This window comes from Schistocerca gregaria, chromosome 1 (genome assembly GCF_023897955.1).
Source record: "Schistocerca gregaria isolate iqSchGreg1 chromosome 1, iqSchGreg1.2, whole genome shotgun sequence".
NCBI lineage: Eukaryota > Metazoa > Arthropoda > Insecta > Orthoptera > Acrididae > Schistocerca > Schistocerca gregaria.
In genome coordinates, this window is record NC_064920.1 from 502,461,924 (window position 1) to 502,489,733 (window position 27,810).

A 27,810-nucleotide genomic window follows, 5' to 3' on the forward strand; every position below is an offset into this window, starting at 1 on the left:
GCAGAGATAGGTTCTGTGGGGGCTTGGTAAGCAGCTACAATGGGGCAGCCGGGATGTTTGGGTTTGTGAATTTTAGGAAGTAGGTAGAAGGTAGGAGTGCGAGGTGTCGGTGGGGTGAGGAGTTTGATGGAGTCAGGTGAAAGGTTTTGTAGGGGGCCTAAGGTTCTGAGGATTCCTTGAAGCTCCGCCTGGACATCAGGAATGGGATTACCTTGGCAAACGTTGTATGTAGGAGTTGTCTGAAAGCTGACGCAGTCCCTCAGCCACATACTCCCGACTATCAAGTACCACTGTCGTGGAACCCTTGTCACCCGGAAGAATGATGATGGATCGGTCAGCTTTTAGATCACGGATAACCTGGGCTTCGGCTGTGGTGATGTTGGGAGTAGGATTAAGGTTTTTCTAGAAAGATTGAGAGGCAAGGCTGGAAGTGAGAAATTCCTGGAAGGTTTGGAGAGGGTGATTTTGAGGAAGAGGAGTTGGGTCCCGCTGTGATGGAGGACAGAACTGTTGCAGGCGGGGTTCAATTTGGATAGTGTCTTGGGGAGTTGGATCATTAGGAGTGGGATCAGGATTATTTTTCTTCGTGGCAAAGTGATATTTCCAGCAGAGACTACGAGTGTAGGACAGTAAATCTTTGACGTGGGCTATTTGGTTGAATCTGGGAGTGGGGCTGAAGGTGAGGCCTTTGGATAGGACAGAGGTTTCGGATTGGGAGAGGGGTTTGGAGGAAAGGTTAACTACTGAATTGGGGTGTTGTGGTTCTAGATTGTGTTGACTAGAATTTTGAGGTGTTGGGGGGAGTGGAGCTGGAAGTGGGAGATTGAGTAGATGGGAGAGACTGGGTCTGTGTGCAATGAGAGGAGGTGGAGGTTTGTTGGAAAGGTTGTGGAGGGTGAGTGAGTTGCCTTTCCGTAGGTAGGAAACCAGGAGATTGGATAGTTTTTTGAGGTGGAGGGTGGCATGCTGTTTCTAATTTGCGGTTGGCCTGTTGTTCATGTGCCTGTCTGCCGGCGCTTTCCCGCTTGGTAAGTCTTGGAATCTTTGTTTTTAATATATATATATATATATATATATAGGGGAATAGCCAAATTGTAATAACCATGCGTCTGACTGATGTTTGGCACCATCTATAAGCTATTTAGTAAATATGATGAACAATATACTCATTATGTTTTTAATAAAGGGAGATATATTATAAAAGTAAATATATTTTAGCCATATCAACTAATAGATGTATACAGCAAGTTTCTTCTAGTGTTTTATAAATTTTAACAATTTTTCTTTAAAAATTAAAAAAATCCCACCTGACATAATTTAAATGTTTTAATAATAATAATATAATAATAATGGACTCACAAGGAGTGAACATGGAAATTTTATTACTTGATGGTAAATATGAAATAAGTTGGACAACAATTTAAGAATTTTACTTATGTTTCCTTTTATGTAATTGAGTTTGAAGTGGTTTACTTTCCTTGAAGTTTATACGTAGTTCACACAGATGGCACCATGTAACCAACCAATACGTCCTCCATACAGCCCGCCTTCCACAAACAGTAGTATTCAATTAACTGTGGATGAAGCCCTACCAACAGGCATTACATGCATTGATCAGAAATAATAGTGGTATGTAGTATACAAACCATATGAGTTAAACCAATAATTGCAACTTTTTATTACATAATCTAACTATGTACCTCTTGTATTCTTACCATTGAGAATGGCTAGTTTCTAGCTGAAATCTAGATCTGCCAATAAAATGTAAAAAGGGCAACTGATAGCTGAAATCCATTATTTACATGTAGAATAGTTGTCAACTGTCAACTTTCATGTGCAGAGGCCCTGTCATCCCAGAACAACATACCCATCCCTGTAGGCAAAGTCTCCCAGTAATGCTGGAAACTTGTTTTCAAGAAAACCTGGATGTCTGGGCGCTGTGAGACAATACAGTAATCCAGCAGGGCCAGTCAACCGGCTGACATAAATCACCACACATTTGCAAACTCACGAATGTGAGTTAAGTGTGTTATTGATACTGTCATGAGTGAAAGTAGCTTCATCAGTGAACAATATTATTGGATTACTCAGTGATTTACAACTATCCAATGATAAAATTCCAGTTGTCTACCTTCATCTTCTTCTGAGAGTCATTGATTCTGTTGTAAATGATAGGGATAGAGGCTGTGCATGTGTAATGTCCAACACATTCTTGCTTGTAGAATACTAATTCTTGTAGAAATTTGGTGTGTGCTAGTTCACAGACTACATTGTACCAATTGAATTATGTCTTCTATTTCATGAACAACCTTTCATTTCCACATTCAGATGAGCTATGACTGTTGGGCACTGCAGTTTCCTGCAGTTTAGTGAAAACACGAGTAAAAACCGTTGAATTTCTTACAGAAGCAGTTAGGAAATCATCTGCCATTCCCTAAAAGCATCAGCAGGAGCAACATCATTTCCATTACAAAACCTGTGCACAAATACCATATCAATGTACTTGCCATTTGTAACTACGTGCGGCATGTTTAAATGATACAGTAGAATTGGCCAACAAATCAGTCACAATTGGAAAAAATTCTGTTACATAAATTCCAGCACAATTCCACTCCTTGATCTTCAGAAAAAAAATTACAATTTATAAATGTAGCCATAGCAACTATAGAGTATCAACACGTGAAATGAAAATACAATATATTTATTACCTGAATTGAAAACAGTCTTGGGCGCAATTTATTCTTTTATTCATGATTTTGGTTCAATTATTCTGCAAACGGTTTCTGTACCAAGTGGTCTAATGGAGTGGAAAATACTTACGTATTTTTATCGTTTATTTATTCATTCATTCATCAATTTTCTCAGTATGTAATATACAGCAAATCTTCCTCTCTCTCTTCTACTTGTTCTTGGTTTTTCTCGTAACTGCCACTCAAATGGCATCCTTAATAGGTGTCTGCCAACCTTGTATAAGCTAATATATTCCACATATGCATGATCTGTCCTAGCTCTTCCCCAGAAGGTGGCTACTACACTCACCCCAACTCTCTCACCTTCACCCTCATACTGCCCAACGGGGAGGTAACAGTGGGTGTCAGTTTGTAATACTTGAAGAACCACTTTGTCTAATGGTTTAGTAATTTACTTTAAGAGTAAAGGAGACCACTTATTGATAACCAGAATCACTGAGAAGGCTGCCAGTTTACTGGTTAGGAATACGGGAGGGAGGGTTGGCAGATGCTTAGGCGTGTGATTACAGGGTTGGCAGAGCCGCCTGCTGAAGGTTATTTGGGGGGGGGGGGGGGGGGGGGCATGATTGGGATGGGGTGGCGGGATGGAGGGAAGGCAAACTGTTAGGTGGAAGGTGTTGGCACAATGGGCGACTGGAGACAAGCCAGGACAATTGTTGTGATGCGAGGATAACAACCAACACACTGATGATCTCGCTGTTGAGCAGCCGTAAAATCCAGTAACACATTTAGTTCAGAGAAGCTGGTGGTGGAGGGACAGCTCCAGATGACTCAGTTTGTGAAGCAGCCATTGAAATTGTACATGTTATGCACACCTCTATGTTGCACCACTGGATGATTAACTTTGTTCTTGGCAACAGTTTGGTAGTGGTCATTCAACTGGATGGACAGCTGCTTGGTAGTCATACTGATGCAAAAAGCTTTGCGGAGTTTGCTGCAGAGTTGGTATATGAGATGGCTGCATTCACAAGCAGCTCAGCCTCTGACGGGATAGGATAAGCCTGTGACAGGCTTTTTTGATCATTTGTAGCAGTGCCGTTTCTGTTGGTGAATTTGCCATTTTGTTGTATATAAAAAGTCTCAAAACTCCAATTGCTTTTCAGAGATTTCTGCCAGCCAGATACACTTACAATGACTTATGCAATCTGAACATGATTTTTTAGGGAATACATGTAAAGCAACAAGACTACTTGAAAGAAACAAGACAGAAATAAACTGTAGCCCACCGTAAAGTCAATTTTCTCTTGTTCAAAGAATTCCCAAGTACCCACATCATCACCAAATTAGGTTGAAGAACTAAATAAATTAGAGCTTGAAAAGTTCTGAGTATTGTTTCATGCTAGTTGCAGAGGTATTCTGAACACACATTTTAAATTAAAAATTCAATTATTTATGTTGTTGTTATAGGATATGTTTCTATGTTTCCCCTGATTTTCATTTCTTCTTTTGTTATTGGTTATGGGCGGGAGTTATCTGGGGACATAGAATCTATATTAGGATGTGGAAGGCATGTTTTCATGTGTCTGAAAGGCCACACACATTGGGGGAGGGGGTGGCAGGATGAAATATTATTCACACATTTAGTCATGGAACAAGATGCCCCAAATGAAATCAAATTGCTTGCAAAGGAGTGTATGCTATTGTGTAGATAGTAACTGTTGTATGCTATTAACAGATTGAAACTTTGTACTGGACTAGCATTTGACTCTCAGTGTCTTATCCTTCACAAACATTATTCTAACCTGCAAAGCCACCCAGGCAAAACATAACTTTTTGTTGAATCCATCTGTCTGTTGTTCCTCAAACTCAAAGGCTGTTCATACAATGCACAAGTAGCATATGTGTAAGATGGTATACATTAGGCACAGATCAAACTATGCTCTCAGAATAAAGTTATACCCGGCAGTGAAATGGTTGTTCAGATAAATCCTAATGACATAAGTTATATTGTAATTTGGACCCATATCTCTGCATTTAGTGGTTACATTTTCAGCAGCTGAGTTACTCATATTCAGACTGTAACTTCTATCCATCACAGGATTTAAATCTGGTCCAGCACACTGTTTTATTCTACCACAAAGGTACACAGTATCTTAGTGAAGAAAACAAGAACTGACAACTGTTGGAATTACCTTCAACTTTCATTGTTAAATTTTTCATTGTGCAAAGTGATATCCTCAGGAGACCTTTCTTAGAAATTTGAGTTACTATTTGGTTGTTGTTTCAGTCCAGATTATTTTCCTATCTTACGTGAACAATATGTTAAAAATTTGATTGCTACATCTCTGCATCTATTTGTTGGATTTGTTGACACCACTGTATTGGCCAGAAGTGTGTTGTTTTTTTATCATTGTTCACGCTGCTCTTTTTGGTGGCTGGCGTCTTTCTAACATGCCTGCACATCCTGTGATGTCCTCAGATGGCACTTTCATCTGATAATACAATCGGCATGCAATCAGATTTCACAACAAAGGTAAGCTTAATGTAACTTAAACCAGGTTCCATCTGCTAATTGTCTGTAACGCCCACTCCAGTTCATTGCAGACAAATCACAATGAAAAATTACTGTCACATTCTTTATCTGTAGTTGCCTACAAGCATGCAAACCTGCCTTTATAGTACTTATTATATGTAAACTGTACCAAAGTAAGTTGTTCAACAATAGTTGACTAATAATGGTCTTCAGGCATTGGTGTTGCTCCTTAGCCACAGATATTATTTCGTATAACCTGCTAATGTTATGGAAGTATTGCAAAGGTGTCTTAGCTATGGATTATTACAGGCATGTATCATTTTTATCAAGTAATTGCACAAAACAGCTCTGTGTTTTGAATGAAAGTAAACCCATGTGTATTTTAATCAGTCAGTCATTTGTGTGCCAGCTTTTTTTTATTTTATTTCCTTAGGCCATAATTGAATTTCTTACATTTACTTTTCTAAATAAACAGTATTTTCATTTGTATAGGAATGGGTGCTTGCTGTTTCATTGCTTCTCTGTATACTTCCTACATTTTTAACTAAAAGAATGTTATCAAAGAATTTGAGCCAATTCAACCTCAAAATGATTGTCTCAGATTGATATTTCAGTGGTAGCAAGTGTAGAACTTGCTGGAGAAAGTTTTGTTATTGTCCCCTGTCCTCTCATGTGATAAATGCAGACTGGCACCTGGCAGGTAGTTCATTACACAAATGTTTCTCTTCGTGATTTGACACCAAAGGCTTGAGTAACAGTGTCTTCTTTGGTACCAACTGTTCTATCACGCTCACTGTTCCATTATTAAATACAATTCTCACATTTTCTTTGGAGAAAGTTTGTTTCGTTGCTTTTTGCGGTTTGGCTACTATTTCACCTAGATATTTTAAGTTAATTTAACTGCCCTCGTCACAGTTCCGAAAACCTTTTGCAAAGAGGTTATCATTGAAGAGTTTGCTTGTAACCATGTGTTGGTATTCACCTGCATGGAGTTGTTCCATGTACTGTAACTACCTTTTTGGTTTTGGCTAAGAAAGACAATGTGTGTCTATACATTTGTAGCATACAGTACTTTGAGGTGGGGGGTGTATGGTTCATAAGGTTGAAACAAGTTAGAGGAAACACTTGTCATTCATTACAGTGGTAGTGAAGCTCCAATGTTCCACATAATGTATTACCGTGTAGCTGCACTGCAAAGTACTGTTGAAAGTATGTTTGTTGTGGAAGGTGACTGCCCATATAGTGTGTACAGTAAAAGTCTTGATATGTAGTACACACCTGGGACCTGTAGCTAATCATGATAAAGTATCCAGTGTATGGAAAAGACTAAAAATTTCCACTTTCGCAGTGAATATTGAATAGTGTAACAGGGAAGTAGTTGATTGTATACAAAAAAACTGCAACCAATAAGAAAGTGATGTATTGTTCATATGTTGTCACGAAAATGACATTGGGCTTGAAGTCTCGCAACAGGATCGGAAACATTTTGTACACATAATTTGTAGCAGTGTGTGATTCAGCATGAAAAACAATTATTACAGCATGTCTGTGAGAAGAAGTGTTTGACTCCACCATGCAGAAATGCATAACTCAGAGGAACATGTGCACTATAATCTGGGTAAGAGTACAGAACTGATCCAAGAAATACATACAAATCATGTTTTTATGCAGCATATTTTTTGTGTAAAGGGTAGAGAGACAAGACAAGGCTGATATCTGCGCAGTCATGTTCCTCTGAAAAAACACTACCATACTGACGTCATTTTCAACAGTTGTAGTCACTGATAAAGCCACTATTGGTCGAGATCACAACATAAACTCATGTAACACTCGCATGCAAGGTGTGTGAGAAAAATAATGCAGCTGACAACACTGCTAGCGATCTGGTGTTGCTATGATCTACTTATGTAGACCAGTATGTTCATCTCCTTCAGATGCTCAGTCAGAGTTTCAGCTCCGTACAGCCATAACATGATTTTTGAGAGTGCAATGAGTGAAGTTGTGCTCTTGTTGTGCATTTTGAAAATGGAGCAACAGAATTTAGCAATGTTATACCATCAAGTTTTGTGTTAAAGTTGGGAAATCCATGAGTGGGACCTTTCAGAAGTTGAAACAGGGTATGGGAAACATTTCTCATCAAGAGCACAGTTTTTTCCGTGCCACAAATCATTTTTGGATGGCTAAGAACACATTGAAGATTAAACTTGCACAGGGAGACCTTCAACTTCAAAAACCGATGAAAACATAAAACATGTGAATGCTCTTGTGAGATCAGATCAGTGTTTAACATTAAGGATGATATCTGACCAGTTATACGTACATGTTTACCATATGTTAAATTTTAGACAAAGTTTTGCACATGTGAAATGCTTGTGCCAAAATGGTGCTGAGAATCCTCACAACTGAACTGAAGGACAATTGAAGAAACATGTGTTTTTATCTTCTTGAGAGGATTGCCAGTGACCACAAGCAGTTGGGTCAGGTGATCACTGGTGATGAATTCTGGATTTTTATGTCCGATCCTGAGACAAAGCGACAGAGTGAGGAGTGGCACTCTGAGACATCTCCTAGACCAGAAGAAGATCAAATGAGCAAATCAAAGCTCAAGACACTGCTCATTTTCTTTTTCGACTGTTGTGTTATTGCCCATAAAGAATTTGTTCCTTCAAGACAAACAGTCAATCAAGTGTTTTACAGAGACATCCTTAAAGGCTTATGAAAAGGGTGAATATAGTGAGACCAGACATTGCAGACAAGGAGATGCTGCATCATAATGCCCCATGTCACATGGCCACTTACATCACTGAATTTTTTACCTGAAAAAGATTCTTGTTGTTCTACAGCCCTCTATTCGTATGATCTGAGTCTTTGTGACTTTTTTATTTTTCTGAAACTGAAAAATATATTAAATTGATGTCATTTGGGACTCTGAAGAACTTTTGATAGAATGTGACCAACATATTAAAGGTCCTTCCAGTTAAAGCCTTTCAGGATTACTACCAAGGCTGGTAACAACTACTCTACCAGTGTATAGCTGCTTTGAAGGGTACAATAATCTTGTTTGGAAAAAAAAGAGAAAGAAAGAAAAAAACTGGCAGATAAAAAGATCAAACTCATTGTTTTTCTCACACACCACTTGTGGGCAAGTGCTATGGTATTGTTGTCAGAGATATTGTGCCCCTACTACTGAATAGACCAGTGTACTTGATCTCGTTGAGATACATGTTGCCTTGCACTATTGTCAGATGTGCTCTTAACTGTTTCCTGCACCTTTTGGTTCCTGCATGATTGAACCATACTGCTCTTCGGCTTGCATGTACCCCAATATTTGTATGCTTTTACTAAGGCAGGTGGAAAAAGAGGAAAAAGACCAATGAATTTGCCTGCCTGGTCGTCTGAAATTAATCCACTAGACATTTGGTTGAAGAGGCACGAATGTGGTGGTGCACACTACTTTGCTTAATGACATAAATGATACGCAACTTCTGTGTGCGGGCATGTTACACAACAAAATTATGTAAGCGGAGCAGCCATGGATGAGGGATTATCCTTGCAAAGATACAAATTGGAAAATCTATAGAGATAAGCAACTTTGACAAAGGGCAGATTATTATTACGCAGAGCCTGTGAATGAGTATCTCACAAGTGGCAAAGTCAATTGGATGTCTACGTGCTATATGGTGCTCTGTGGCACAAGTGTTTAGGAGTACACTGTTCATCATACATTGTTGAACATGGAGCTCCGCAGCAGGCCACCACCACTACGTGTTCACATGTTGATTTAAAATTGTAGTAGCCATGGGACCATCAGGATTCAACTCTTGATCAGTGGAAACATTTGTGCTACACTAGGTCGACGGTTGTCTCCACTAACACCATCATCGAGATGAAAGCTGGTTCGAAATGTGCAGCGTGCCACAGATGCAGGCTAGTGGGAGCAGTGTTATCCTACGGGATACTTTCTCCTGTGCTTGCAAAGGACCTGTGATAATAATCGAAGACATGCTGATAGCTGCAAACCACCTGCATCCCGACATGCTTGATGTTGTCCCTGACATTGATTTCTTCTGTCCAAGTCTCAGAGACAGAACTGTGCTACAGTGGTTTGAGGAAAACTATAGTGAACACACCCTGATGTCTCAGGGATCAAATTTACCAAATGTAAATCGTGTGAAACCCATCTGCATTGCTATCAGGTGCCATCGCCATTGCCGCACATGCAAATCAGTGGATCATTATTTACATGAATTACATGACCTGTGCTTAGACATCTAATGCCACCATCTAGATATCTAATCTACAAAAACCTACCAACAAAGTGTCATATCCCTGATATGCAGAATCAGTAGTGTATTTTGTTCCAAAGATGCACACACAAGCTTTTAAGCAGGTGCTGATAATGTTTTGGCTCATCACTGTATATTTACTTTTTCTTCTTAGTCCGTAGTAGGTATTTTCCTGTAAACATTTTTTAAACAAGTCATTGTCCATAATTGTTTATAAACAACAAAAGTTTTGGAAACGGGTCCATTGTGATCTCAGAGATTTGTCAGAATGTTTACTTTCACTCTGGAACCCTGTTATTTGACTTTCTCCTCCACCTCAAAATGACAGGACCCAAAAACCTTTCACGTACTCTGAAAGCTCTACAGATCCAACTCTTAGGGTCTTATTCATTCCTCAGCTTTAGTTGATTCCAGTGCTCGTGCAGAAATGTCTCCTGCTTTTGTTGACCGCATCCCAATCTGTTTGTCCTTTTCCAATATCCACAACAATAGTCATTTCCTCTTCTAATTTTCCAGAATTCTTGTGACATTACTGTTAAACTCCTTACTTATCACTGCAGATGCTACATCATTGTACGTAAACAGTCCCATGCCTGTGACTTTGGTGCCATGGAACACAGTGTTTTTCTAGTGTCATGCCAACCTCAAAGCCACCACCTCTTTCTTAAACTCCTTGACCAAAAATATTCTGACATAAAGTTGCCTTTCTTTTGAAGGCTAAATCTACGAACAAATTATCCTTCTGTTCGATCCTGTTTATAGAGTACTTATTCTTTGCTCAGAATAACAAAGTGATAGTTACAAGGCAGCTATCATAACAACTACTAACCATAGGACATGCTTTCTCATGTCTTTTGTTCTATTCGTGATTTTCAAATCTCTTTGCTACCTCAGGTGCCAGTTGCCTCAACCAGTTGCAGATGACACTTGTGGCCATTAATGTAACAATTATGATTAGTTTTTGTTAACTGGTTGCCCTAAACTAGTGAAAACATGCAGAAAAATAATAAAATTATTACCACCCTGTTCAGTGGACCCAATACTGCACATTAACGGCCAGTATGTGAATGTGTCTTGAACCGAAATGCAAAGTTGCTGCCACAGCTCCCTAAGTGCGCAACCAAATATGCATGACAAAATTGCCCCATTTTCTGCTTGACTCTCAGTCACTCCGTTATTATTATGAAAGTATAGATGAATCATTTCTATTCATCTGATATATTAAAACACACCTGGTTCAGATTCATTGATAACATTGTTATTGTCTTGGACCCTTAGCAAGAATGTTCTTACTCCCCAGAACCCTAAATTTGCTTCACCTAACCCTTCTCAACCCAACAAGCTACATTCGTAAACGTTGTTCTCCATTTGTCTGGCTCCTCAAAACTTCTGTTCAAATCAGATCCATTGGCAACAGTAGTTTCCAGTAGTAGCTTCCATCTTGACAGCATTCACACTTATTGCTGTTGAGATTAATATTCTTTTGTGTTCACTTTATTGGAAATGTAATGACACACACACAGCACAGATTAGAAACTACACAAGTTACGACATTGCTATAACAACTGACCACACAGGTATTTGTTTCATGTATAAACCCTTAAGTAACTCACATTGTCCTTTTTATGATTGCCAGCCCTTAAAAATGCTTGTCCTTCAAACACTTTCAACATCCCCCTATAAAATACAACGTATGTTTTTAATAAATGTAAATCATAAGTTTCACAATTTCAGTTACTCATGCAATAAATAGTTGCCATTTAATATTTTTCTAAAACAAATAAGTTATGGCAATTCTTTCCCAATAGCATTTCTAAATTTCTCAAATTTTGATATTTGCAGTGCTTTTGTCAGTATGTCTGCTAATTATTGTTCTGTACTATAATATTTTATTCCAAGCATCTGACCTGTTCACTAACATAGTGAAATTTCACATCTATATGTTTGCTTCACCTAACTGTCCTGATTTGATCACCTGGATAGCATTTTATCTACATGAAGAATGGTGTTCCCTTATCTTCTGGATAACTATTGTAGTTGTCTTGATGTGTTTTATTTCTTGGATGCATTCTGCTGCTGCAATGTATTCTGCTTCAGTTGATGAAATTGATTTCACACTTTGCTTCTTGGAATATCAGCTTATGGGATCACTATTATGAATAACAATGTATGCACATGTTCTATTCCTACCTCTTAAATCACGTGAATAATCATCATTAGAATAGACATTTGGGTGAATAGTGTATTCTCCTTCATCTTTCTTTCTTATGGAAAAGCCATATTTCTTGGGATTTTTGTAGATACCTTAGAGTTCTTTTTACATTTAGGTAAATACCTTAACTAAGGGTCCTCTGATTGTTCTAGATTTCTTCAGTATATTTGTAATTCTCTCCAAGTCTTTTCCTATTATGTTTCCATCATTAACATGAATAGCTATGTACATTTCTTCAGTTTCATCTTTAAATATGCACAAATCTGACTTCAGCTGAATTAGTCCTTCTGGTTTTAGGAAAACTGTCAGAGTCTTATTACATCTAGGTGGAGCTGGTTTAAGTCCATACAGAGCTTTCTTCGAAACACAAATTTTCCAGCTCATTTGCATTATTGAGGTATCTTCATCAAAATCTCTTCATTCACTTTGCCATAAGGAACCATTTTTTCTGACATAAATGCTCTGATATGGAAATTTTTCTCTGCTGCCAGAGGAAACACCAGTCTTAATCAACATACATCAACTACTGGGCTGAATAATGCTTGAAATTGATACCCTTTTGTTGCTGACAAACTTTGACTGTTAAGATCCATTTGCTTATTAAGATCTTTCCCTTTTGCCTCCTCTGGATTAACCAACTTCCATGTTGCATTTTGCTCAAGAGATTTCTTTTCTGCTTTTATTGCATTTAGCCAATTTTCTTTACTTGAGCCATTAATACTTTCTTCATTTGTAAGTAATGCTGTTTCGGAATCATATTTTAAAGGTTTCTTCAGATTGTAGCCAATTTTTCTTTACTTGGGCCATTAATACTTTCTTCATTTGTAAGTAATGCTGTTTCGGAATCATATTTTAAAGGTTTCTTCAGATTGATTCTATCTGTAAGATTGTAATTTCTTGTGTCATATTAGCATGCTCTTTCTTCTTGATTTTTTCCCATTCATTTTCTTTGTCTTGAATTTCATTTACTTCATTGTTAGTGTCGTTTTGTAGTTCACCAATAACAAGGTTTTTCCATGAAGTTTCTTTTGTCACACACTGTTCAAACTCGGCATCTCTTGGCACAAAAATATATCTTCTTTTTGCATCAAACAATTTGTAGTCAGTTGGAGTCTAACCAACAAAAATGTATCCTTCTTTCATCTAGTTTCTTCAAGTAGCCTAGATTTTCGTCACAAACTTTTGATTCAAAAATTTGAAGTCTTGACAGATCTGGCCTTTTTCCAAATCACTTTTCAGCAGGTGTGCCACTTGAGTCGAGGACTATAAGGAATACTATAGTCTGGCACAATTCCTTTTGCTTCGCATCAATTCTTTAACACATGGCTGGTGTATGCATCACCTTTTTCACATCTTATTTTTTGACAATTTTGGAACAAACTGATTTTCATTTTCTTATACACATTTTCTTATAAATCTTGTAACCTTTGACTTGTATCTTAACAAATAGGTTACATGAAAGTCAATGAAATCATCTAATACTGTCATGCAGTATCTGTATCCATTAAATGTTGGGGGTCCTATTTCCCCACAGATGTCAGTGTGTATCATGTAAAGTTGTCTTGTTACTCTTTCTCTGACACTAGGAAAAGACTTCCTTGTTAGCTTAGCTCTCACACAAGCTTCACACAATTTGTTTGCTGAGCATAAACTATTAGGCACTCCATCGCACATTCTCATGATCTTTAATATACAGCTTACGCCTGTATGAACTAGCTTCTTATGCTATTCTAGTTTTTCTTCTTGTGTCAGTAGTGATTGCCTTTCTGATTTAATCTCCACTCACATAATCCATTTCTTGTTTTGTGTCCTTTCAAAACAAGTATTTTATTTTTATAGATTTGAACAGAATGTTTAGCAAACACAACTGTACAATCATTTTTAGTGATAGCATTCACAGGCATCAGATTTTTACTCAGTTGAGGAACATACATAACATTTTGAGAACATACATTTATCACCTACAAAGTTGCCTGCTGCTATTATTTTCACTAACCCAGCTCATTTAACTACTTTCACTACTTTACCATAGTCTTTCAAATTATGTTAGCTTGTACACTTCATTAGACAGATGTCCTGAACATGTACTGTCACACCCATTACCATATCTTCCTCGTAATTGGCTTCTTGTGCAATCCTTTCTTTGTTATGTGCAATAAATGCAGTGTCTTTGATATCTTGTTTCCTTGAGTGACTAAATCTTCATTAATGCCTTAAAAAGTGAAAAATGACATTTTTGTGTTGTCTTCATTCTTAACATAACAATTTTATTCTTTCAAACAATGGAAACTCCAGGTAGGAATATAAACAATGCAAGAAAAGACACATTGCTACTTGCTGTAAAGAAGACACACAAAGTTGCAGACATGCACAATTAAAAGAAAAGTTTTTGGTCACAGCCTTTATCAGCAAAAGAGAAAAACACACCATTCATACATGCAAGCAAGCTCACCTCATGCATGCTAACAGCATCTCAGGCTGGAATGTCAGTTTCATTATTTGTGATTTGTCCTTTTGCAGTGATGACAGAGTTTGGAAGATCTCAATTTTGGTTCTTGAATTTGATTTTTATTTTTAAAATAGCGCTCTTCTTCTTTGTGATTATTTTTCATGCTTATACAACAGTGTTCTTTATTCTTGTTGTTGTTGTTGTTCTTGTTGCAGTCTTTAGTCCTGAGACTGGTTTGATGCAGCTCTCCATGCTACTCTATCCTTTGCAAGCTTCATCTCCCAGTACCTACTGCAACCTACATCCTTCTTAATCTGCTTAGTGTATTCATCTCTTAATCTCCCTCTACGATTTTTACCCTCCACGCTGCCCTCCAATACCAAATTGGTGATCCCCTGATGCCTCAGAACATGTCCTACCAACCGATCCCTTCTTCTGGTCAAGTTGTGCCACAAACTTCTCTTCTCCCCAATCCTATTCAATACTTCCTCATTAGTTATGTGATCTACCCATCTAATCTTCAGCATTCTTCTGTAGCACCACATTTCGAAAGCTTCTATTCTCTTCTTGTCCAAACTATTTATCGTCCATGTTTCACTTCCATACATGGCTACACTCCATACAAATACTTTCAGAAATGACTTCCTGACACTTAAATCTATACTCGATGTTAACAAATTTCTTTATTCTTAGGCCTCTAGAATTCTCTTATAAAATGCCCATGTCCACCACAGTTGTTACAAATTAGATCTTCTGTTTTATTTTTTGTTGAAACAAACATCAAAGCCACTACTTTCTTCTGTATTATTACTTTTCAGTCATTCCTCTTCTCCTCGAGCCTTGCAATTAGATTTTCGGTATTTGTCTCACCAATGAGTGATGAGTCCTATGCTGGAGTAAAAGGGTTTGAATTCATCTGGCAAAATAGACAGTAATTTGGGTATGATCATAGTATCTATCATCTTTTCTGGCTGGAGACGGTTCAGTTCATATGCAGTATTCTACAATGCACTTGTATTACTGGTTGTGTCTCTAGTTTTGTCATACTTTGAAGTATGAAATTCTTGAGTTCTTTGAGAAGCATATGTTTTGTAAATTATGTTAAGTTTATCATACACTACTGACCATTAAAATTGCTACACCATAAAGATGACTTGCTACAGACAGGAAGAAGATGCTGTGATATGCAAATGATTAGCTTTTCGGAGCATTGACACAAGGTTGGTGCCAGTGGCGACACCTACAACGTGCTGAAATGAGGAAAGTTTCCAACCGATTTCTCATACACAAACAGCAGTTGATCGGTGTTGCCTGGTGAAGCATTGTTGTGATGCCTTGTGTAAGGAGCAGAAATGCGTACCATCACGTTTCCGACTTTGATAAAGGTCGGATTGTAGCCTATCGCAATTGTGGTTTATCGTATCACATTGCTGCTCACGTTGGTTGAGATCCAATGTCTGTTAGCAGAATATGGAATCAGTGGGTTCAGGAGGGTAATACGGAACACATACTGGATCCCAACGGCCTCGTATCACTAGCAGTCGAGATGATAGGCATCTTATCCACATGGCTGTAACGGATCGTGCAGCCATGTCTCATTACCTGAGTCAACAGATGGGGACGTTTGCATGGCAACAACCATCTGCACGAACAGTTGGATGATGTTTGCAGCAGCAGGGACTATCAGCTCGGAGACCATGGCTGTGGTTACCCTTGACGCTGCATCACAGACAGGAGCGCCTGTGATGGTGTACTCAACGACAAACCTGGGTGCACGAATGGCAAAATGTCTTTTTCGGATCAATACAGGTTCTGTTTACAGCATCATGATGGTTGCATCCATGTTTGGCGACATCGCGGTGAAGCACATTGGAAGCGTGTATTCGTCATAGCCGTACTGGCGTATCACCCGGTGTGATGGTATGGGGTGCCATTGGTTACACGTCTCGGTCACCTCTTGTTCTTTGACGTCACATTGAACAGTAGATGTTACATTTCAGATGTGTTACGACCTGTGGCTCTGCCCTTCATTCGATCCCTGCGAAACCCTACGTTTCACAGGATAATGCATGACCGTATGTTGCAGGTCCTGTACAGGCCTTTCTGGATACAGAAAAGTTCGACTGCTGCCCTGGCTAGCACATTCTCCAGATCTCTCACAAATTGAAAATGTCTGGTCAATGGTGGCCGAGCAACTGGCTCATCACATTACGCCAGTCACTGCTCATGATGAACTCTGGTATTGTGTTGAAGCTGCATGGCCAGCTGTACCTGTACACACCATCCAAGATCTGTTTGACTCAATGCCAAGGTGGAGCAAGGCCATTATTATGGCCAGAGGTGGTTGTTCAGAGTACTGATTTCTCAGGATCTATGCACCCAAATTGTGTGAAAATGTAATCACATGTCATTTCTTGTATAATATATTTGTCCAATGAATGCCCATTTCTCATCTGCATTTCTTCTTGGTGTAGCAATTTTAATGGCCAGTAGTGTACATAGCTTTGGAAGTTTCACAACACATTATTTGTGGCTTTACCTTTTCATTTATTGTTCTCATTACGTAATGTTGTGCCTTGCTCTCCCATTCTTGCCATTTCTTCTTCTTTTCTGCAGTTTCATAATTTTCTAGTGTTTCAATTCCATCCAAGTTGCTGTAACAACCGACCACACAGATAAACTTTTCATATACTCACCCTTAGATAACTCACATTATTCTTTTTATGATTGCCAACCCTTAAAAACACACACAGCAAGCATTGTTTTCTACCTGTAATTTAAACAGTTTCATCCAGTGCTAACTTGGGCATTCTTGGAGACTTGATTGCAATATAAATCAGAAATTACTCATATGTGACAACAACATTGACAGAGCCTTTATAGATAGACAGCATTATTACAGCAAGAGCATAAACTTAATTAATTTAATTTGTCCTGCTACCATTCCAAATGTGATGCCACTGGTAATTAGCCATTGGTGAATATTCACCATTTCACCCAGTAGTGCGACTTAGATCCAAGACCAGTCACATTACCCACCAACCAATTAATGTAGTTCTCTCACGAACATTTCCTATCATATCAGCATTAGACAGTGACAGAACACACACATAAAAGAATGTTGCAATTGGCAAGCTTTTGGAGCCAGTGGCTTCTTCTTCTGGTAAAAGGGTTGAAGGGGAAGGAATAACGGTGAAGAAAAAGGACTGGAGAGGTCTAGGAAAAGGGTAGATTTTGGGAAAGTCACCCAAAACCGTGGGTCATGGGAGACTTATCGTATGGGATAAGAAGGAAAGACTGATTGTTGGAGATTGCATTGGACGAGATTTGAAATCCTCAGAGCTTAAAGGTGGAAGACAGGTTAGTATGCCAGACAGAGATTACTACTAAAACATCATGTACAAGTTAATAAGCGTGACAAGCTAAGTGCATTGTACATAACAGAGGTGGGATGGGCGCGGTAAAAGTAGATGGGAAAGAGTAGAAAACTAAAATGGAGTGAAACAGAGTAGTTAGAGTGAAGAAAAGCTGAGATAGAAGAAATTAATGTAAATTAAAGCCAGGTGGGTCGCGAGAACTAAGGACATGTTGTAGTAGTAGTTCTCACCTGCAGAGTTCTGAGAAACTGGTGTCTGCAGGAAGAATCAGATGGTGCATATGGTGAAACAGGTGCCGACCTCACGAATGTCATGTTGTAGAGCATACTCCGGAACAGGATATTGCGAGTTAGCAGTATTACCCTCTGCCTATGTCCATTCATCCTAATTGATAATTTGGTGGTAGTCATGGCAATGTAAAAGGCTGAATGGTGTTTACATAATAGCTGGAATATGACGTGTTGTTTCACAGGTGGCTCTTCCTTTGATAGTATATGCTTTGCCAAGTACAGGGCTATTATAGCAAGTACAGGGCTATTATAGGTAGTGGTAGGAGGGTGCACAGGGTAAGTCTTGCAGCGGGGACAGTCACAGGGGTAGGAGCCATAAGGTAGGGAGATTGGCGCAGAAGGAGCGTAGGGTCTAACAAGAATATTGCGGAGATTGTGAGGGTGACGGAAAGCTGTTCTAGGTGTGATGGTCAAAATTTCAGACAGAGTGGATCTCATTTCAGGGCATGATTTTAGGAAGTAATTGCCCTGTCAAAGTTGCTGATTAACACATGCCAGACCAGGATAATAGTGAGTTACCAAAGGTGTGCTCTGAAGCTGTTTTGTGGAGAGATCAGCACTAACAGAATTGGATGTGATGGCCCAGGAAATCTGCTTTTTAACTAGGCTGGTGGTGTAATTACATGCAGTGAAGGCTGAGGTGAGAATGTTTGGTGCATTGCTGTAAAGAGTCTGCATCTGAAGAAATATGTTTGCCTTGGATGACAAGTTTGTGTGGAAGGGAACGTTTGATCTGGAAAGGATGGCAAATACCAAAATGTAAGTACTGTTGTTTGTTGGTCGGTTTAATGTGGATGAAAGTGTGTAGCTGCCCGTTGGGGAGGACGAGATCAACACCATGGAAAGTGGCATCGGATTCAGGATAGGACCATATGAAATTTAATTGGGAGATGGTATTCAGAGATTCCATGAATTTTAGCACGTCAGCCTCATCGTGAGTCCATGTGGTAAAAAAAACTAGGGGCTGAAGATCTATGTATCTCAGGAAAGCCCCTTCCAAACGACATATGAAAAAGTTGGCATAGGAAGGAGCCATCCTGGTTCCCATGGCCATATCCCTGATCTGTTTGTATGTCTGCCCCTCAAAGGTGAAGTAGTTGTTGGTAAGTACAAAGTTGAGTGAGATGAGTGGGAAGGACGTCATAGATTTGGAATCATGTGGGCGCTGACTGAGGAAATATTCAGCAGCAGATAAACAATATACACGGGGGACGTTGGTGTAGAGGGAGGTGGCATCAATGGCGACAAGCAAGGTGTGCGGTGGGAGTGGGACGGGAACGGATTTCAGACGATCTAGTTAAAGGTTAGTATCTTTGATGTAAGAGTGGAGATTTTTGTACTATGGGTTGCAGGTGTTGATCAAATAAGCCAGATATACTTTCAGTGGGTGCTTTGAAGGCAGCAACTATAGGACGGCCAGGATGATTGGGTTTGTGAAACTTAGGAAGAATAGAAACGGTGGGGGTGAGTGGTTTGGATGGGGTGGGAACTTTTATGGATTGAGGTGTTAGTCCTGGTGAGGGGCCTGAGGTTTTAAGGAGGGACTGGGGGTCAGTTTGAATCACAGGGATGGGATTTAATAACAGATGCTGTATGTAGAGGTGTTAGACAGCTGGCATAGATTATCAATAGCAGATTCCTTTCGAGCAAGTACTACATTGGTAGATCTCTTTGTCTGCTGCTTCAAAGCACCCACCGAACATATATCTGCCTTAGTTGATCAACAACTACAACCCATAGTACATAATCTCCCTCCTACGTCAAAGATACCAACCATCTTCTAGATCGTCTGAAATCCGTGCCAGTCCCACTCCCACCACACACCTTGTTTGTCACCATTGATGCCACCTCCCTCTACACCAACATCCACCACGTACATTGTCTGTCTGCTGCTGAACATTTCCTCAGTCAGAACCCACCTGATTCCAAATCTATGACATCCTTCCTACTCATCTTAATCAACTGAATACATACTTGAGGGGCAGACATACAAACTGATCATGTGTACGGTCATGGGAACCAGGATGGCTCCTTCCTATACCAATCTTTTGATGGGTCACTTGGGAGGTGCTTTCCTGGGATCCATAAGCCTGCAGCCCCTGGTTTGGTTTAGATTCATTGATGACATCTTTACCATATAGACTCATGGTAAGGCTGACGTGCTAAAATTCCTGGAATCTCTGAATACCTCTCCCAATGAAGTTTCACATTGTCCTATTCCGAATCCCATTCCACTTTCCTTGCTGTTGATCTTGTCCTCACCAAAGGACAGCTACACTATTCCGTCCACATTAAACCGACCAACAAACAACAGTACTTACGTTTTGACAGTTGCCATCCTTTCCATATCAAAAATTCCCTCCCATTCAGCCTTGGCATTCGAGGCAAACATATTTGTTTAGATGCAGACTCTTTACAGCCATACACTACCATTCTCACCTCACCTCAGCCTTCACTGCCTAGTTAAAAACCAGATTTCCTGGGTCATCACATCCAATCCTGGTACTGCTTATCCCTCCACAAAACAGCTTTGGAGCACACCTTTGGTAACTCACTATTATCCTGGTCTGGAATGTGTTAATCAGCTACTTTGACAGGGCAATGACTTCCTAAAATCATGTCCTGAAATGAGATCCATTCTGTCTGAAATTTTGACCACCATACCTAGAACAGCTTTCCGTCACCCTCCCAATCTCTGTAATATTCTTTTCAGGTCCTATTCTCCTTCTGCACCCATCTCCCTACCCAATGTCTCCTACCCCATGTCTCCTACCCCTGTGACCGTCCCCACTGCAAGACTTGCCCTATGCACCTTCCTACCGCTACCTACAACAGTCCTGTAACTGGCAAAACATATACTATCAAAGGGAGATCTACATGTGAAACAACACGTCATATTCCAGCTATTATGTAAACACGATTCAGTCTTTTACACCGGCATGACTACTATCAGATTATCAATTAGGATGAATGGACATAAGCAGGCAGAGGGTAATACTGGCAACTCGCAATATCCTGTTTCAGAGTATGCTCTACAACATGACATTCGTGAGCTCGGCACCTGTTTCACCACATGCGTGCAGGTGGGAATTAGCACTACAACATGTCCTTTGTTCTCACCACCTACCGGGCTTTAATTTACATTAATTTCTTCCATCTCAGCTTTTCTTCACTCTAACTACTCTGCTTTTAGTTTTCTACATCTTTCATTGTCTTTCCCATTTATTTTTACCCCCCCCCCCCCCTCCCACCTCTGTTATGTACAATGCACTTAGCTTCTCATGCTTATTAACTTGTACATGATGTTTTAGTAGTAATCTCTGTCTGGCATACTAACCTGTCTTCCACCTTTAAGCTCTGAGAATTTCAAATCTCATCCAATGCAATCTCCAACAATCTGTCTTTCCTCCTTATCCCGTACCGTAAGTGTCCGCTGACACTCGGCTCTGGGTGACTTTACCTAGACCTCTTCAGTCCTTATCCCTCACCCTTCTTCCCTCCGCTTCAACCCTTTTGCCTGAAGAAGGAGCTACTGGCTCCGAAAGCTTGCCAATTACAAGAGTCTTGTGTGTGTGTTGTGCCATCGCTTGGTGAGTAGATTTTTTTATCCATCCAATTAAATAATTTTATCAATAATTGATTGTTATTGTTGTTCTACGAACATTAGAGCCACATGTGAAACATGTCACTTAATCCACCAACGGTGCTCCAGTAACTGTGTGGCATTCTGTATGCTTGTAACAAGTAAGGAACTGTTAACTCATGTTAATGACAACTGTCAAATAGCAAGCCAAATCATTGGGCTTCCTTTAGTATCCTTGCCAAGGGGATCTTCTCTTCACACTCTTCATTGCTGTGATACCCGTACTCATTGCCTTGTCCTCGTCCATCCACCATGTCGTGGTCCACATCTGCTCCAAATTTTCTCATGTCCTATTATTCTACATTTTATCTCTTTTATAAAACATACTGCACTATCATTTTTTGCTGTTTTTAATAATACACAATTCACCGCTGCTGCTGAGTCCTCTTTCCCTCCTTCTCTCACTTCCCTATACTTCCTTACCCCCTCACAACCTTTCTCACCACCACTTCTTCCTCACTCTGTACCCCATCCTCTCCGTCGCAATGAAAAGATTGTGCATAACACAACCCCCACCACCCTGCCACACTTTTTCTCTCTTTGAAGGTGTGTGTGTGTGTGTGTGTGTGTGTGTGTGTGTGTGTGATATTACTGGCAACTTCGAACACATCTTTCCAAACTGAAGTATGACATTCTAATATTTTATTTTTTATCAAAATTATGGATGTTATCAGTTACATCCTCCTACTGGTTTTTACTATTTTGGTGTATACTTCATCATATTGAGTTAGTATTTAGATACGTAATTATATCTTAAGCCTAAGATGATGTGGATAAGTCTGTTGTGGCTGAGAGAGATTTATGACTGAATTTCTTCTTACCTTCATATTTACCAATAGCTGCATTTATGTCACAATGGATAGATTATCATTTGCTGATTACATCCTAACCAGAGAAAATTTACACAAATATCCACAGCGTATTTACAGAAATTTCATTTGAAAGTCATTGTCCCATTTATCTCATCATTAGGATCTACATCTTGCATTTGTTTCACGTCTTCAGTACTGATACACCACTGTGTAGTGTAAAGGTGGAATAGGAAATTTGCAATACATCATAGTGAATAAATAACAACTTTTAGCCTTGAAAAACTTCTTTAGTGTGGTTGTCAGTAAGGAATCAGCAAGACAGTTGTCATAGAACAAAGCGCGTATTGATCACAGCACCCATAATTATTATGTACATAGCTCAAATGCATTATCAGCAGATTAAATAGCGATTAGTTGAAAATTTTCACCTTTATCTCATAATAATTTGAAATTTTTGTTTAATGTTTCACTAGAAATATTGAGATCAGTTCTTTCTTTTCTGAGCTCTTGTCTCCTGATATGGCATTTGATATGAAGAATTAAATATTAAGGTATTCACAACGTGGGAGTGAAGGTCAGTGCACTAGAGCGGGATGCGAAACTTTGGGTTAGAGTATTTTTGAGGGATTGCAGTAGGTTGATGACAAGATATTATAATCCATCGTGTAACAATAGTCCTGTGTTCATTAAAATGTTTAATTTCAGAGGATTCAAACTGTCGGAAAACTAACTTTACTAATTTCCAAATGTTCCATCTGCTTGCTGTTTATATTGTGTATCACAAGAAATACTGTTAAAGCCTGAAATCTGCATTATACATTGAGTGCTCAAGCATACTTTTGCATATCTTAATTGATTTATGTTGTTACAGGCTTTGTTAGAAGTTCCTCGGCCCAGTGTCGCAGCAACTGGAGTTTCTATATGTCTATACTACTTAGCCTATTGTGAAGATGCCATGGAGAGAGTATGTCAGTTACCACATCATCTTATATCAGAATTAGTTCGGTAATGAACCTCCCATTATATACTGATAATTAGCCATATTGGATATTGGTTAACACTGTCATTTCCTAAAAATTGTCTCTTATTTCAGAGTATAATACCTGGTTTAGAATAACAAAGTGATTGGTAGCTGAGTGTTTACAGGACAGCTACCATAGCAACAACCAGAGAGTGTACCTTGTCATACGTTGTATTGTGCTAACGATTGCCATATCACTCTACTTCAGGCACTTTTGCCACAGTTTGCTGCAGTCAACACTTGCAGGCAGTAACAGAATAGTGATCATTTTTTGTTGTTTGAATTATTTCTCTGTGCACTGGTTACTTTATTTGGCAGAATGTTTTAAAACTAGTCATGAAGGTGCACAGAAAAGTAATAATAAGCATAATAAGACTCCTACCACTCTTCTAAGCAAATCCAATACTCTACCTCTAAAACCTCAATGTTGGTGGGATGATAAATCTAATCTTCTTCCAAACCAATACAGCATGTTAATGAGCAATGAGTGTATGTATATGCAATGAGTGTATGTATATGGAACAGAAATGCTCAGCTGTTGCTGTGGTAGACGTATTGTGTGTGCAAATAGACATGAACCAGCAACATCACCCTGCCCATACTCAGCGATCAAAAACTTTGTTATTCTGATTGAGGCAAAGCAATTAAGTTGCTTTAAATAACAGGAAAAGCAAAAAAACGTAATCATAGCTAACATTTGGTTTAAGAATCATGAAAGGAGATTATATATATGGAAGAGGCATGTAGACCCTGGAAGGTTTTAGATAGATTATACAATGGTAAGACAGAGATTTAGGAACCAGGTTTTAAATTATAAGACATTTCCAGGGGTAGATGTGGACTCTGACCACAATCTAGTGATTATGGACTGTAGATTAAAGCCGAAGAAACTGGAAAAAGGTGGGAATTTAAGGTGATGGGACCTGGATAAACTGAAAGAACCAGAGGTTGTAGCGAGTTTCAGAGAGAGCATTAGCAAACAATTGACAAAAACGGAGGAAAGAACAAAGTAGAAGAAGAATGGGTAGCTTAGAGAGATGAAATAGTGAAGGCAGCAGAGGATCAAGTAGGTAAAACGATGAGGGCTAGTAGAAATCCTTAGGTAACAGAAGAGATATTGAATTTAATTGATGGAAGAAGAAAATATAAAAATGCAGTAAATGAAGCAGGTGAAAAGGAATCCCCGTCTCAAAAATGAGATCGACAGGAAGTGCAAAATGCCTAAGCTTGAATGGCTAGGGGACAAATGTGAGGATGAAGGAAGGATGTAGAGACCTATATCAATAGGGGTAACATAGGTTCTTCCTACAGCAAAATGAAAAAGACCTTTGGAGAAAGAGAATCACTTGTATGAATATCAAGAGCTCAGATGGAAACCCAGTTCTAAGCAAAGAAGGGAAAGCAGAATGGTGGAAGGAGTATATAGAGGGTCTGTACAGGGGTGAGGTAGTTGAGGGCAGGTAGTTGAGGGTAATATTACGGAAATGGAAGAGGGCACCGATGAAGATGCAATGGAAGATACGATACTGCGTGAAAAATTTGATGGAGCACTGAAAGATCAAAACAAGGCCCCAGGAGTAGACAACATTCCTTTAGAACTATTGATAGCTTTGGGAGTGCCAGCCAAGTTAAAGCTCCACCATCTAATGAGCAAGATATATGATACAAATGAAAGACACTTAGACTTTTTAAGAAGTATGTAAAATTCCAAACCCAAAGAAAGCTGGTGTTCACAGGTGTGAAAATTACCGAACTATCAGTTTAATAAGTCATGGCTGCAAAATACTAACACGATTTTTTACAGACAAATGGAAAAACTGGTAGAAGCTGACCTTGGGTAAGATAAGTTTGGATTTCTTAGAAATGTAGGAACACATGAGGCAATACTGACACTACAACTTATCTTAGAAGATAGATTAAGGAAAGGCAAAACTACATTTCTATCATTTGTAGACTTGACAAAGCTTTTGCCAATGTTGACTGGAATACTCTCTTTCCAGTTCTGAAGGCAACAGGGAAAAATACTGGGAGCAAAATGCTATTTACAGTTTGTACAGAAACCAGATGGCAGTTATAAGATTCATCGAGCTTGAAAGGGAAGCAATTGTTGAGAAGGGAGTGACACAGTGCTGTAGCCTATCCCTGATGTTATTAAATTTGTATATTGAGGAGGCAGTAAAGGAAACAAAACAAAAGTTTGGAGCAGGAAATAAAATCCATGGAGAAGAAGTAAAAACTTTGAGGTTTGTCATTGGCATTGTAATTCTGTCGGACAGCAAAGGACCTGGAAGAGCAGTTGAATGGAATGGACAGTGTCTTGAAAGGAGGATAAAAAGGAGGACAAAATCAAAACGAGAATAATGGAATGTAGTCAAATTAAATAGGGTGACGCTGAGGGTATTAGATTAGGAAATGAGATGCTTAAAGTAGTAAATTAGTTTTGCTATTTGGAGAGCAAAATAACTGACAATGGTTGAAGTAGAGAGGGTATAAAATGTAGACTGGCTATGGCAAGGGAAGCGTTTCTGAAGAAGAGAAATTTGTTAACATCCAGTGTAGATTTAGTTGTCAGGAGGTCTTTTCTTAAAGTATTTGTATGGAGTGTAGTCATGGTATGTAAGTGAAACGTGGACGATAAATAGTTTAGACAAGAAGAGAGTAGAACTTTTGAAATGTGGTGATACAGAAGAATGCTAAAGATTAAATGAGTAGATCAAGTAACTAATGAACTTGAGTAGTAGAAGGGATCAGTTGGTACAGGCATCAAGGAATCACCAATTTAGTATTGGGTGGAAGTGTGGAGGGTACAAATCATAGAGGGAGACTAAGAGATGAATACACTAAGGAGATTCAGAGGGATGTAGGTTGCAGTAGTCATTCAGAGATGAAGCAGCTTGCACAGGATAGAGTAGCATGGAGAGTTGCATCAAACCAGTATCTGGACTGAAGACCACAACAACAATAACAAAAGCAATCAACAGAGTTGTACTGCTAATTGCACTTTATTGTGTTACAATTAACAGTAATTTGATTGGAAGTACTTGATACCTGGTGCAGTTAGTATGTTGACCATACCTGGTGCAGTTATCATCTTGACCTTTGTATTAGTGGAAAATGTCTTAATATTTACTGATAAGTAATAAGTTGATATTCATCATCATAATCTTGGGCAGTTTGCAGCCTCTGGCAAGGTATGTATGGAGCATAAGTCTCTCCATTGTCTTCTGTCTTGCCACCATCTCTCCGTCTTCACCCTAGTCCAGTCTTCTCCTTTCTTCTGGATGCTTTCCTCCACTCCTTTCAGCCATCTGTCTCTCAGTCCTTCTCTTGGTCTCTTTCCTTCTAGTTTCATCTCATGTATCATCTTGGGTATCCTCTTCTCCAACATTCTCTTAACGTGTCCATACCATCTCAGCCTTAATTTATCTATCTCCTCCTGTAATGGTTCCACCTTCATTAACTCTCTGATCCTCTCATTTCTTAACCTGTCTATCTTTGTCACTCCAATATTATTCCTCAAGAATTTCATCTCACTGACTCGTACTTTGCTTTTCTCTCTTCCATTCATAACCCAGGTTTCTGATGCATATGTCAGGTTCTGGACATAGTGTGACTGGTATATAATCTTTTTACTGGTTTGGGGTACATCCTTGCTCGATTTCAGGCTTCTGACACACTTCCAAAATGCTTCTGGTTTCTCCACCACTCATTTATTTTGCTGTCATTTTTTCCATCTTCCTGCATCAGGCTTATGAACTGAAATTGACAAGCTGTATGTAAATGTTTTGTAACTCTCCCAGTAGTTGAATATGTTTTTGTAATTCGGGAACAAGTTTTAATGCAAACTTCACTGCATTGTTATGAACATAAATAATGAACATATACCTTAGCTGTCATTGACCTGTATGAATTATAGGAGTCTGTGAACATGATGCAAGTGTACAGAGTTGTGATCCAGACAGACAACTTTGTATAAGAAATTCAGATTCCTGAACATGAATTATACCACTGAAAATGATTCAGCGGTCAAGATTCACCATTGGGAATTAGAAATAATGTAGAGAATGGAAAAGTGGGCTGAAAGAAAACAGTAAATAAATAGATAGATTAATCACCTGAACAAAATCTTGGAGGTGTGCATGCTCTTAAGGAAAGTACGAAGTGGGCAGTGTTTAGGCTGCTGTGTTAAGCATTATTGTTGCATAGTTTCTTAGTACTCCTAGTCTATGGTCGCTAAAAGTTCTGCCTTTTTTCTATTATAGAATGAAAATTTGTGCATTTGTTGATTTGAGTAACTTTTAATAATTTATTTTTGACATACGTTTCTTTCAGGTACTCGCTGTGGTTGCTCGAGTGTTCTCATGATTCAGGAAGATGTCATGCAACAATGTTTTTTGGGCTATCATTTCAGTTTCGAGTAATTCTCATGGAATTTGATGCACAAGATGGTCTCCGAAAATTATATAACTTGGCAAGTATTTTTGATCAAACTTTCTA

The 27,810-nt window shown here is 39.0% G+C and overlaps 1 protein-coding gene across 1 annotated transcript in view; it reads left to right on the top strand.

Annotated features, from left to right (window-relative positions):
* Positions 1-27,810, top strand: part of LOC126354168 (DDB1- and CUL4-associated factor 1-like) — a 220,311-nt gene that overhangs the window by 132,095 nt on the left and 60,406 nt on the right. Inside the window, exons 11-12 of the mRNA XM_050003600.1 lie at positions 23,164-23,297; positions 27,646-27,784. Coding sequence (XP_049859557.1) covers positions 23,164-23,297; positions 27,646-27,784 — 273 coding nt within the window. The remainder of the gene's footprint in view (positions 1-23,163; positions 23,298-27,645; positions 27,785-27,810) is intronic.